This window comes from Taudactylus pleione, unplaced genomic scaffold (genome assembly GCF_031769625.1).
Source record: "Taudactylus pleione unplaced genomic scaffold, aTauple2 ptg000207l, whole genome shotgun sequence".
In the NCBI taxonomy this organism is placed as follows: Eukaryota; Metazoa; Chordata; class Amphibia; order Anura; family Myobatrachidae; genus Taudactylus; species Taudactylus pleione.
The window spans coordinates 4,712,742-4,727,250 of record NW_028284609.1 but is presented as its reverse complement, the minus strand read 5'-3'; the positions used below and the strand labels follow the sequence as shown (position 1 = coordinate 4,727,250).

The 14,509-nt window shown below is 38.2% G+C and overlaps 1 protein-coding gene across 7 annotated transcripts in view; it reads left to right on the top strand.

The window, feature by feature from the left end:
- LOC148517857 (monocarboxylate transporter 2-like) overlaps positions 1 to 14,509 on the top strand; it is a 284,753-nt gene that overhangs the window by 26,674 nt on the left and 243,570 nt on the right. For all 7 annotated transcript variants that reach the window (XM_088478118.1, XM_088478119.1, XM_088478120.1 and 4 more), the window contains exon 2: positions 6,064 to 6,296. In XM_088478118.1, coding sequence (XP_088334244.1) covers positions 6,083 to 6,296 — 214 coding nt within the window. In that variant the 5' untranslated portion in view covers positions 6,064 to 6,082. The remainder of the gene's footprint in view (positions 1 to 6,063; positions 6,297 to 14,509) is intronic.

Sequence of the window (14,509 nt, the reverse complement as noted above, 5' to 3'; positions counted from 1 at the left end):
TTTATGTCCAGGTATTCTTCTTATCAGGGGCAAGAACTGCTTCCACTGGTGCCTTACTTACAAAAATCATTCTCATCAACAGCCTCATAAGCGCCTGTGTCAGCTACACAAATATCCCCCTCATTTGTTGCACTTCCATCCTAGTGTCGTCAATGTCTAGGTCACCAACTTCTTGACTTGTTCTACTTATCCCCAGACACAGACAGAAAGGTCAGGCTCACACATAGCACTTGCGGACACACTTATGCTCTCCTCAGGGATTTTTGATGTTTCTGAACAACACACAGTTTGAACAACTGCCTTAGTGTTTTTTTTTCTTCTAATGTTCCGGTTTGAATTTTTTTGACACCTCTTCTAGAGTGAAACTCTCTTGTGTCATCATGCGAGGCAGAAGCAGTTGCCTGACTGATAGCAGTTGCAGAACCACCACTCAGAAATAAAATACGAGGCCTGAGCCTTCCCTTGCCACTATGTTTTTCTGCCTGAAACTTTCCCTTTATTAAAGGTGTTTTTTCTTTAGCAATGGAGTTTTTTTTAATTTTAGATGCCCTGACTGAAAGCTTCTATGCCCTTGAGCATCAGCTTTAGTAGATGACAATGATACTGTATCGTTGTGATGAATGTTGGTGGCAGCAGCTGTAGCACAAGTGCTTGGTTGCTGCTCCTGCTGTTCTATTAAATGTTGTGTTCCATATCATGGCCTGAAGTTTTTAGCACAACATTTATTTATATTTTCTTCATGAAAATGTGCCCACTGACTGTGACACACTGCACAGATAGTGTAAGGCGGTGGCCCTAGACCTACTGACCATTACTGACTGTTATATATCACAGACATAGTATCAAGGCCACAAACAAAGTATCAAGGTCTGAAGTTTTTATTACAGAAAAATATACAATTTTTTTAACAAATAAAAACGTGCCCACTGATTGCGACACACTTCACAGATAGTATAAGGCGGTGGACCTTAACCTACTAACCATTACTGACTGTTATATATCACAGACACAATAAACTTTGTTTTTTTAAAACACATACAAGTAATATTATTAATATTAAATGATGTTCCTGCACTATAAAGAAAAAAATAATGATTTGCTGACTGGCTATACAAAAAAGTAGTTTGGCCAAGATTACCTAGGGGACTGTCACTGATGTGGGTGGCACTGCCCATTAAAGACAGTGTCACTAAACCTGTTCTAACTCTCACTGTCTCACTCACTGTCATTACACTAATTGTAACTGTCACTACACCTGCTAATTAGCCTACCCTCCTTCCCCTTCGGCGGTCCTGTGACAAATGAAGCTGAATCACTGCAAGAGAGACTTATATTGGATCCAAAATATGCGAGATCCAATACCAGGAAGATGATGTAGTGCCTTGTTTTTCAATTCGAAAATGGAGCGGAGATCCGAGCAGTTAAGAGAAGCTCAGGTGGGTTCAGTTTCCAGGAAACCAAACCCGCTCATCTCTAAAGTAAACTGCAATCATTTTCTATAGGCATTGTGCACAATTCCTAAATGCTTTTAGGCAAAGGGGTAATGCTATCTGTAGACTCTCTTCCATTTTCTGACTGGAGAATGGATGGTGCTCTGATGAGAGTGAAGATATTGATCAAATCAAAGAAGATTCCCATAGAAACCAATTAGATTCCATTAAGCATTTATCTAGTACATTCTATTGAACAGAAGGTACTGTAGCATCTGATTGCTTACTATGGGCAAGCTCCAATTTGTCCTCTTTTGAAGTTTTGGATACATGCCCCTCTTTTTCAGGTGGTTCAGATAGATCAGATGTTCTCAAACTCAGTCCTCAGGACCCCACACAGTTCATGTTTTCCAGGTCACCTATTTGGTGCACAGGTGTAGTCAATAACACATTTTAAAAGATCCACAGGTTGAGATAATTATTTCACTTGCGATTCTGTGAGGAGACCTGGAAAAAATGCACTGAGGACCGAGTTTGAAAACCTATGAGACAGACTAAGTGGATCCCATATAGCATGTATTTCAATTTCCTACATTTACTAAACAAAATAGGTAATTAATTTCCCACATTGCCTAACATACATTAGGTATTGTTAACATTTCCTAGTCTAAGTAGGTAATGAAGATCTTTTCTACTTTGCTTAACACATTTCAGGCACTGTGCACAATGCTTAGGCATCAGCCACAGTGTCTTATTTCCCACTTTGCCTATAACATATGCGTAAAAATATTCAACAATACATTCCTTTAGCAAAGAATCCCAAAGTGAAAGATTCAAGGTCAAGTTTACAAAGGTATGGTGCACATGATATGAATCACCAAACATGAGTTCTTATCATACTTACACCTGCTCTATAGTTTTGCAATTTTAAGATTAGATATTTAGTTTAAGAACAACTAGAGGGGAGCCGCCCTCTTTTTATTATATTGAACAAACCATTTCCCTACTTAATAGTTTTCAAGAAACTCTCCACTGTATGTCCTGGTGGTGGTCACTTACCAATTGCAGAATTTATGACCAATGTAGCGCTTAGTGCAAATGTGAAGCTAAACTAACTGGATGCCCATGGTTGCTGAGCACCAGCTTCCCAATCAGACACTGATAGATTTTATTTTTTAAGTTTTTTTTATATCAAGGATGTTTATACTGTATTATGTGTCATTTGGTGAGTTTATGTTACTGGAGCTCTAGATAAATATAGTTATACTCCGTGTTTGTTTAAGACAGAAGGGCTAATTTTCTTCTCAGACAGCCTGCATTATTCTTCTTGGAATTCTACTTTAACAAGAACAGTGGTTATTATTAATGCCATCTATCACAAGGAGTACTAGCCCTAGGACTCTACAGATATAAAGATTCGCAACCTCTGTAAGATTAATTAAGTCATATATACAATATGTAGACAAAAGTGATTGGACACTGACAGCAAATAGATCAACAAGATTTTATTGTTGTAAGTACTTTGTAGGTCCACCATGTGCAGTGATTACTGCAGACACCATTCTTGGCAAAATGTCCACAAGTTACTGGACAATAGCAGGCGGTATGTTTTAGCATTCCGCCTTAAGTACAATGACCAACTGTGACACTGAAGAAGGTTGAGTCAGCCTAGAATGAATCTGTCACTTCAATTCGTCCCAGAGGTTCTCAATGGAGTTAAGATCTGGACTTTGAGCTGGCCAGTCCATCCGGGCTACCGAATTTTCTGTATAACAGTCCAGTGTCGCTCGGAAACATGACAGGTGGCATTGTTGTCCTAATAAAAACATTCAAACAGAACTACAAGTGCATGGACCTCCCTACAAAGTGTTCTGGTTGATACTGCCACATTAGTGACCATTTGGAACTCGTGTGCAATGGTATGCATGGTATGCATTTCACTTGCGCAGGGGTGTCCAATCAATTTTGTCTACATAGTGTATACAGTATGGCTCAATTTGATGTTTATAAGTTTACTATTGTTTGTTACATGTATGATTGGATGTAGTAATATTATAATTCGCTGTGTTTTGGATCTTTACTGGGATTAGTGCTCTATTGTGCTGTTCTTCCAAGATTTGTAACTGGTTAATACCTCATGAGAGCAATTCAATTATTTCTGCCCCTGGCTATTTCTTTTGGGTGACCAATGGAGAAATTAAATTGTTGCTCTGTTTGGGTGCGAATAGCCGCAGGTGCACACATTTTTGCTCACCGCCCCCTGAGGTGGCGAGCAGAAATGTGCGATAAGTTGGTATCCAAAGTAGATGGGTTTAGGCACTCCAATGGGTGCCAATTACATTTGCTTGTCCACAAAACAATTGAATTGCCCCCTATAAGCATTGTCCTTTTGCATTGAAATGTAAATTTTTTTTTTCAATTGTACTGGAAAATTAAAATCAAATTAAAATAAAAGTGTATATATATGTGATAATTAATATTTATGACTCATTTTTGTACCTAAGAATTGTGTATATATCAAATTAAGGGGCCTATCCACTAAGCGACCTGAAAGAACGTCTAACGTTCAGACCTTCAGGTCGCCGAGGTGTGGTGCCCGCACTGAACGGCGTTCACTGAACGTCATTCAGTGTAGGAGCCTGACCTATCTCTGAACATGCCGAACCTGACGAGCGTCGTCAGGTTGACGGGCATGTTCAGTAGATAGTCGTGTTCGGTAAGGATCCAGGGTGCTGGTCCTTGCCGGCTATCCATTACATGACTTTGTGAACAATGCGACCAAAACCTGTATATGTGATAATAAAATTATACTAATTCAGATTTGAACATATAAAAAAAGTCTACAATTTTGGGGTTATTTTTGTAAAAAATATTAGACTGTTAAGTGCCATGTATGACAGGATCATGTATGGTAGGAAATTCCACAGCTTATAGTGGCATTGAAGATTGTAGGCAATAGTGAGAAATGGTTATCAGAGAGGAGGCAAGGTGCATGTCTACGTTGCGATGATGAAAAGTGTTTTATAATGAGCTTTGAGATCTAAGAAGAATTGGTGTTATTGAGGGTTTTGTCGGTGAGAGTGAGTAATTTGAATTTCTGGACTATTCTGGAGGATATAGTTATACCATGGACTTGGAGTTGAAAGAGTAAATCATCACTCTTGTCATAGCATTTAAGGCAGATTGAACTGGGAACAGAGTTATGAGGGTAATGCCATATAGGATGACATTGCAGTAATTGAAGTGGGAGAACGTGAAAGAAAGGATAATGCAAGGACACAATAATGGTTCCTGCATTAATTAATCAAATAATACCTTAAAATGGGTCAGGGTCATGTATAAAAATGATGAATTGCTTGGATGCTAATAATTATGGCTAGCATGACTGCAAAAGGAGATCTAAGTGACTTTGGAAGAGGGGTAATTGTTGGAGTGGATTTGTCAAAAGCTTCAGCAACCAATCAACTTGCTAATGTACTACAAGCAAAGTTATCTAATGCAATTTCAGCTTGTGTCTCCAAAAGAGAAACATCAAACACAAAGGGCATCAATGGGCAGAAAGGCATTTAAAGTGCAAGACAGTACAGTCAAACAATTGCAGATTGACTGCAAATTTCAACCTCATTTATCCAGGAAATGCATGATTGAAAGTATAGTAGGGCAAAGATGACAGGCAATAGACTACCAAACAGTGAACAAAAGATAAACTTTTAAAGGGTAATAGTGGTTCTGTAATGTTGTGAGGTGATTTTCCTGAAATGGTTGGGGTACAGTAATATCCTTAAAAGGCAAAGTCAAAGCTCTTAAAGGAATCATGTTCATCCCATGTTCCAGCATTTGTTTCCTGATTGTTGTGATGTCTGTAACAATTTGCCCTTCCACAGAGGTTATGTCATCATCCAACGGATTAATCAAAATGGCCTTCTGTCACCAGAACTGATCCAAATTAGCATTTATGGGATATTCTATAATAATGCCAGAGATGACAATTTCCACTACCATCAGTTATATGACTTTCTTGTAGAAAAGTGGTGCTGTATACTTTCTGCACATGGTTAGTCATTAGAAGACTTAGGGGTCTATTTATTAAGCATTGTTAGGAGACAGAGTGAAAAGTGATAAGTAAGTGATAAGGTACCAGCCAATCAGCTCCCAACTGTCATCTCACAGGCTGTGTTTGAAAAATGACAGTTGGGAGCTGATTGGCTGGCACCTTATTATTTACTTATCACTTTTCACTCTGTCTCCTAACACTGCTTAGTAAATAGACCCCTTAATGCCACATACAGTTTGTAGTGGCCGCATGTGGTGTTATATTTTACAATTTTGTCCGCTGCATGTATGTTTCTTATGCTCATCCCTAATTAATGTGCCATATTTACAAAAGATGTGCGAGGTGATGGGCTGTTGCTGAAGTTTAAGTAAAAATCTACCTCAGCCACTCTTTGCTCTTTTAATATTACAGTTGCTAAGACACTGTATATAAAGCTTTGAAGAGTTGATTTTGTTGGCATGACCGTCCAACTATATAATGTTTATCATTTGTAAAGGCCTGACTCAAGAAACTAGGATGTGTAACACTTTTTATGTATTTTCATTTCTAAACTAAGAAAAAATGATATTTGTTTTTCAGAATATCTGCACGTTAAAAAATGCCTGATACGCCAGCGACACTACAACACACCCCACCAGATGGAGGCTGGGGATGGGTTGTAGTTTTGGCTTCTTTCATTTCAATTGGATTTTCATATGCATTTCCCAAAGCCATTACAGTATACTTCAAGGAAATTCAGGAGATATTCAGCACATCATACAGTGAAATTGCATGGATATCATCTATTATGCTGGCTGTAATGTATGCTGGAGGTAAGTTGGCAAATACTTATTTTGCAATATGTTTCAGGGACCACATGAGTCCATAAATGAGGCATTTTCAACTTTATGTGATTGACTATAAGAAAGGAGGATCCATTTAAAGCTAGTTACAAAGTGATAAAAGAATTACCAGGTTTGTGGCCAAATTGGTTACATGCTTTAAAGGCAAATTGGACACATGTACATAGGCATCTATAGCTCAGACAGATTTACACATATGTCATAATGATCCTCAGCCACCCAGATTTTATGCATTGTAAATCATTCAAATACGATCATTTATAGCCCAGGCGTAGTGTTTTAGGGCTAATTGTTGTACAATTGCATAGTTATAAAAAATTAATTAGACCCCATTTTGTATTACAACAGCCCCTATCTCCACTTACTCCACCTAGTTGGGCTTTTTCTTGACAGTTATATAGATGGAAAATAAGCTGATGTTGATATCTATAATTAACTGATTGAATGGATTCTTGTAACATGGCACTTTAACAAGTGCAGTCAGAATATCAGCATTATTGGCCTGTGTATGTTGTTATCTGCTGGACTGCATTCACAGACCTCAGTTTTATCTGGGAGATATCTGACTGCTTTGCTCTAAGGTCAATTGGCCAGACCTTGTATAATATAGTCATCCCCATTAGCAGCAGAATAACTGGCTACTGACTTTCCAGATAAAATGTATCTGTCTATAACGTCAGTGAGAAGAATTTAATAACAGGTTGCCCATTAATTCTCTATGCTTAAAATATAGTTTAGCCTATCTGTATCTTAAAAATGTGTATATTTGTGCTGCTAAATAGTGCATTTGTGGATGACTGAAAAACATTGGTCTCATTAGTGTACTTGACTTTGTAAAATACATCCTTCTGTCACACATCATATGCAGTATGCAGTGATACATCCAGATTTCTGAAACATCTATTGTGATTGTATGTAGCACTGTGCGAGTGTACTTTCTGTATTCTTGTACATATTCTTTTTTAACCTCCCAATAAGTATGATTCATACAGTATATACAATTTATGGCACTGAACTGCAATCCCTTCTGCTAACATGATACCACATATCCCTGACCTTCCTCAAGGACATGATTAGAACAGAACAAGCAGGGAACTGCAAAGTTTATGCAAAGAGCATAATGGGAACCAGCTCCTGCAAATATTTTACCTTTTCTTAATTGGACTAGAAACTGTGAATCTCAGCAGAACATAACTACTGTACCTCATGTGCATTGTAAGGAAACAAACTCTCCCAGGATCTTAGCAAACTGTCACAGATAGGTCTGCCTTTTTTATATTTATTCACTTATTCAGTAAGTGGAAATACTAAAAATGTTTATTTGACATGTTTTTGAACTGCAGGTTGTATAAAATATAAGACAAAAATGACATTATAAACAGTTAGATTCCATGGGAAACATTGTTTTTTTAAATGAGATCCTCTGTATGAATCAGAGACAGAAGATGATAGACTTTATTAGATGAAAATTGAAATGTTGGCTTGATGTCATACTGTAAATACTGTAGTTCAATTACATAAACTCTGTGCATAAAAACTACTTTACGAATCAATTAAACCAGCAGTGACTGAGTAGCATAGCACAAAAGTTGAAAATGCCTATTTGTAAATCAATCTACCTGCATTATTTATTTTACTTATTATCATTTATTTATATAGTGGCATGATTATTATGTAGCGCTTTATAGGGAATATTTGATCATTCACATCAAACCCGATCATTCATTTCAGTCCCTACCCATACTTCCCAACATCTTCAGTGTAGGAATCGGGATGCTGCACGCCGAAAGGGATGTGACCTAGTGTTGAGGGGGGATTACCTTGTAGCATACCCTTGTTTTTATCACCCTGGGGGTATGCCCAGCACACCCGGAGATGCTGGGCTGCCCTCGGGGCTCTCCCCTCACTGTGAAAACACACACTAGGCTCTATTTGCATTAGCAAAATCATAACTAGCTGTGTGAACCTAATTTTTAATTGAACTGAAAGGAGTGGTCTACTCATAGTTGAAGGTAGCAGAGCCTACATACAGCAGTGTACAAGGGCCTGATTTAGAGTTGCACACAATCCAGCTGCATCTGCGGCCACAGTGCATGCTTGGAAATAAATACAAATCTTTGAATTTAGATTTTGCTGCATGGCCTATATACATCTGTGAAGGTAGCCATCATCTTTATCAGCTCACATATGCACCAGCCTTATCTTCGGTGCAAGATATCCACCTGAAATCAGATGTGTCTCTGTGTACACACAATTCTAAATAACTCAGTTTTCCATCTATATACCACCACACTCCCATGGGATACTTACATGACGTGCAAATGCTCCGAAGATGGAAGTGGAGATGCAACTGAGATCCTTAAAAATTAGCTGTAGTTACTCAAAAGCAAAGCATCTGCACAGCGCACATAGCTGTAACTCTAAATTAGTCACACAAATTAGCACATTTTTAATCCTCATCTAGATGGGTGTTTTTTTGTTTTTAAAGAAAGTTGTGTACAGGAAGACAGACTTTATAAGTAAAGCAATACTGGCCAAACAGAAGTTTCATGGGACTGTAGAGAAATTCTATTTGTCTATAGATCATTTTGTGCACAGAATCTACTTAGCTTTAATTTTAAAGGCCAGACTGGTACATTAATATTTATTTACAGAATGTTTTACAGGGATTCCTTTATTGAAAACTTATACTGAAAATGTAATAGAGTTACAGCTCCTAAATTGCTATTACACGTTTTAAAGTTTGAAACTTGTAACCACAATTTCCTGTCAGGTAACTGAAAGTAAATAACAGCACTGTTGATAAGGAGGCCTTGAGATGGATAAATAGAATATTTAAAACATATGTTAAAATGCCAGATACTGTAAAGTGGTGGCGACTGCTATTTTGCCAGTCAACCCATATATATATTGGTGCTTGTCTTCCTGCCCTCAGTCAGAACCCAACACCTTTACCCGCAGCTGACATGGCATGTATATATGAGTATTGTCTGATGTTACAGTTTTACCCTGCCCTAGCTATATCAGAAGCTGTGTACTGGGTTGTACTGTATGTAAAGTAGGTGACTTCCTTGTCTCTTTCTTTTCTCTATGCCATACATACTTACTGTACATACTTGAAGTGGCAGGAATTCTCAGCCTGGTTTAATAGCAGGACAACATTATTTAAGTCATTTGCTATGTATTAATGCTGTAATGCTGCAGATACCTGTGGTATTAGTCTACAAAAGGTTCACTCAGTTTTCTATGGAGACAACAATATAGGGATATTTAACAAGCCCCAAATAGTTTAGTTTATTGGAGCATGTCTCCAACAGCTAATGCCAAGTTTATATGTTATGAGCTGTTTTTTTTCCCATTGGGGAAAGCCCATATGGAGAGGGATCCTTGAATCCCTTTCCAGCGAGCTGCACGATGGTACAGTCCCTCTTCTCAGTAATGTTTCTATGCATATGCCCGGCCTAACTACCGCACATGTTCATTAGTACGAGTGGGTCAGAATCTGGAAGCATATAGCTATCACTGTTCTGTAAACTCTTCACCGAAATAGTGGATGGTCTTACCCAGCTTAGGTTGCTTGATAAATTGCACTGAAGATTCATTTTTTGTCGCTGCGAACAGCAATGATATGAGATGATAGTTAACAGTGCAAAATCGAGATTTATGAAAAATATGACCCTTAGTGGTCTATGTACTATTGATGGGTCAGTAGGTATGTTCTGTATCCCTACAAATCACAGTAATACAGAACCTAAGTTGTTCTCCATTTATCATTCTAGAGATCCTCTTAGAAACCCCTATGCAGTAGTTTTATCAGTTCCATTGGTAGCCTAACACTGACAGCGCAGAGTTCCAGCAATATGCACATGTGCAGATGTAGACTACTGAATATTACAGAAGTAACAGTACACCAGCAAAAGGCATTCTTACACAATAGTAGCAGTGTGTGTGACCCCATCTGGTTACATTTAAGAATTGAACTTGTGGACATAAAATAAATATAAACATGGTTAACTTAATACAATACAAGCATTCTTAAAAACTGATTGGATGAGAAAGGGAATAATCCCCTATATCCAATGTCCTGACACTCCCATCTTGTCACAACCGAGTGACTCCGCAATGACTCCCAATTCCGGTATCTTCTGTCTGTTTTACTTCATTGTTTGCTGCTGGTATTCTGTCATGTTTTATACTAAGACCCCAGACTCAGTGACTGTAATGTGAACGATCTCTGTTTTTTTTTATAGAAACATTTATATTCTATTTTAACATATTCTTAGTTTAAGTATTCTGTTTAGGGTTTAGCCCAAGACATATTTTCTATGCTGCTACTATTGTAGTTGTCTCACTTGGTTTTTCCTCAAACCTGACAGTATAGCTGTCACTATTCTTACAAGGTTTTAGCAGGTTTATAGTACTGTATAATAAACCTTGTCTACTATGCACTAAACTGGCTGCACCTGTTTATTATTTATAAACCCTCTTCATCAAAAGCTTCAAAGTGCCCTACCACTGAGATATGACCTTACAGCATTAATGTTTTCATTTCCACTCTTTGTGATAGCTTACTTGGAACTTTCACTACTAAATGTAACAGAGTTGGGCCATGTAATGCAGAGCCTGACAGAGGTGTGCACAAATACATGCACGGCTGCAATTTATTTGGAATTTGAAGCAAATTTTACTTTCAGCCTTCGCCTTGTGTACTTATGAGCACCGGACATTGCAAGCCCTGAGATGCCCACTTTCAATGACCACGGTCAGTGCAAATCCACCGGTGGACTCAAAACTCCACCATCAGCTCATAATTATTATCACCGTAGACACTTATGATGCTCTATGGCTGGTACAGTGTATCCTTCTGAATTTTCTCTAAACATGGCTCTCTGGCTGCTCTCTAAACATGGCTCTATGGCTGCCCGTGACACTCTCATAACACACCAATGAAACAACTTTTTTTGTGATCACTTCAAGCTGTCTCCCAGTCACCTCCCGGGAAATTCCAATGGTTTTCCATTATGTTATGAACCCCTGTGTACAGTTGAACCACAAGTCACAGATTATACTAGTGAACAATGAAGTTAAATGTGAGAAAATACAGTTCAGTTTCTTGTGAGAGAATACAATGGAATGGTAGAAGTTTCTTTAGCTTAGCAGATACAGAAGTTCACAAGAACAGGAATCCAAAGTTCTTGCAAACAACATAACAGGCAGATGCAGAAATGAACTGGAAACATTAATGTAACATCCGTGACAGGTTCCAGGTATGGTAGATCAGAACAGACAGGGAACATTACTCCAAAGCTAAGGCAGACAACATAAATGATCCAACAATGAGTGCTGGAAACAGACAGACTAAAAAGGCCACTGACAGGTGTAGTCCATGCTGGTAACTGACATCTATTACCTGACACCTGGGAAATGAGATCACCTCTGGTAAGGACTAGTACTGCAGCTCTCATTACAGGAGCTCTGGTGACCCAGGGTGGTGGGGAAACTTGCTGCCAGAAAAGATAGTAGAAAAGACAAAGTGTTATCACACCGCTAGCTCAAATGGAAGCAATCCCATACACAGCCGCAGTCTCTGTGTACACTCAGTGGTATGCTTGTGCTGTAGGGGTTTCCAGGACATTTTGCGCAGGTGCACTAGCAAATAATCATTCAACTGTGCAAACATCGACACTACATCCATCTCTGAATCAAGCCCACAGCTAGCAATTGGAGGTATCTGCGGAGAGACTCTTTCGTGATGTCATTATTATACCTGACTAATTTTCTCCAGGTATGGAAATGGAGCACAGTTCATTTGTGGAGAGCATAGTTTTTTGTCATTAATAAGAGTAAAATCTGGTGCCAGGACCAGTAGAGAAGTAATATATAAATCCCCACAAGTATCTTACTTTGTTGGATGTGTCATTTTTATATTGGGATTGTTTAGCTTGTGCCGTAAGAGATTTGCTTTGGGACTTTGGTTCCATATGGAATACAGACATTTGTGACCACCTGAGCTTTATCACTCAAAATATTCTGTACACACTTACCGGGACACTTACTGGGACATTTGTTTTGTAGTGGCCAGAATGTGTATTTCTTCCTACCAACTATAACATATGCATATAATCTCTTTTCTGTAGGAGACATTTGATTTGCACTCCACTGTGTTTATATACTCGTTAAGCATTATGTTATATTAATATTTTATTATGCTATTTTAGGATAATACAATTTTTTGTTATTTTGCAGTAAGTTTAGTATTTTGTTTTTGGTGTGAGATTAGTAGTGCTGTACTATATTTTTTGTCTTATCTTTTCATTAGTGGGACTATAGCTGTCTCCCCTTTTAGAGCTGCTTAGGTGTTTTCTTATCTGGATAAGCACCAATATAGGGGTATTTTGTAGGGATCATTTTAAATATTAGCTAATATTACTCTGACTCTTTCTATCTATGAAAATACATTTTATGCCTCTCTGCCTAAACTATATACTGTAGTGAGAGTACTGTGCCAAGCAGAATTGTATAGCTGTCACCAACACCAGTTAATGTTGAAGAGGAAGAATAATTTGTTGAAGAAAAATGTTACCACAACAACACTACAGAATGAATTACAATACCTAGTTTAGTGGAAAGGATACGGTCCAGAGGAAAGATTTTGGGGTCGATTTACTAAGCTGTGTTAGGAGATAAAGTGAACAGTGATAAGGTACCAGCCAATCAGCTCCTAACTGCCATTTTTCAAACACAGCCTGTGACATGGCAGTTAGGAGCTGATTAGCTGGTACCTTATCACCGTTCACTTTATCTCCTAACACAGCTTAGTAAATAGACCCCTTTGTAAGTTGTAAATGCGCATAGAGACTAACTTTGGAAAATTCAGCGTTTGAACTGGCATACATTTGTGCTTAGGTAAATCATGCTCCAGCACATTTACATGCATGGTGAGGCCTGTGTTTCTATTACCATTCATGAGTGTGTGCCAGGTATATTAAACTGAAGAACCTCTTGTATATTAAGTTCCTCTACTGTTGTAAATGTACTTATATTGCACTTTAGTTAGGGAGTACTGTCTTAAACTGAGTACACACCTATACCATCCTCAGCTCAATCACTTGATTTCTGGTGATCAGGCTGAGGATTGTATAGGTGTGCATGAAAGAGCATTAGCTGGTAAATGGCTATTGACGCTCAAGCAATGGTCGGGATTGGGAGGTTTAATTTTTTCGACCCAACCTCCTGATCCCATAGAAGCCCATACACACTTAACTATTTCTAGCACAAAGTGTATGGGACTCGCAGGGGACTCATAGGAGGTCAAACTAGGGACACAGCACTCGGCTGATTGGAAGCGTTTACGCGATCAGCCGAGTGGTCTCAACGGTAAGTACCCAGCTTTACTTTCTATCAATTTTTACCAAAGTTCTGTAGTTATTTTTCATTTTTGTTCTTAATAATGTTTTGTTAGGTTATCAAATGTTTTACTTGGGTTGTTCAAAAGGAAAGTTTATCTACTATTTTACACTGAACTAAAAACACTCATCGTTCTCCCTTTAATCCACTATAGCTGGTTACAATTATTTCAGCCAGTGGTGACAACATTCTCAGCTCATACATTATTTCTTGTTTTTTAGCCCTGCCATCATTTGCCAAAATACTATAAAAAACACTGAACAAGACAAATTATAGACAAAATACGAGTCCATTTTTACACATAAGTTACACATCAAGCAACATATTAGCATATCACAACGGAGATACATTGATATGAATGCTTACCCATTAAAGAACAAAAAAACAAGTCACTATCTGAGTTGGTCACCCATATTAAGCCCAATTCCAGCTGAGATGTAAAACTATGTGGCTTTAAACTTATCTGAAATCCATCAAATCAAACAAAATAGCACTCTCAGGACTTACTGCAATATAACAAGACAAATGTGTTTATTACAAATTCCAATAAACACACTTGTCTTGTGACATTGCTGCAAGTCCTGAGAGTACCATTCTTTCTGATTTGATAAGCTGTGGTTAACTAAAATAAATATGCCCATCATGTCCTCTCTTCCACCTCTTTGGAACAGACTCCCTTGTCAGGAGAGAATTAAACATTCAGACAGTCTGACAGCTAGTCAGTCAGATTTGCTTTGCAGATATGCATGGTACGGAATGGATGATTATAAACATCA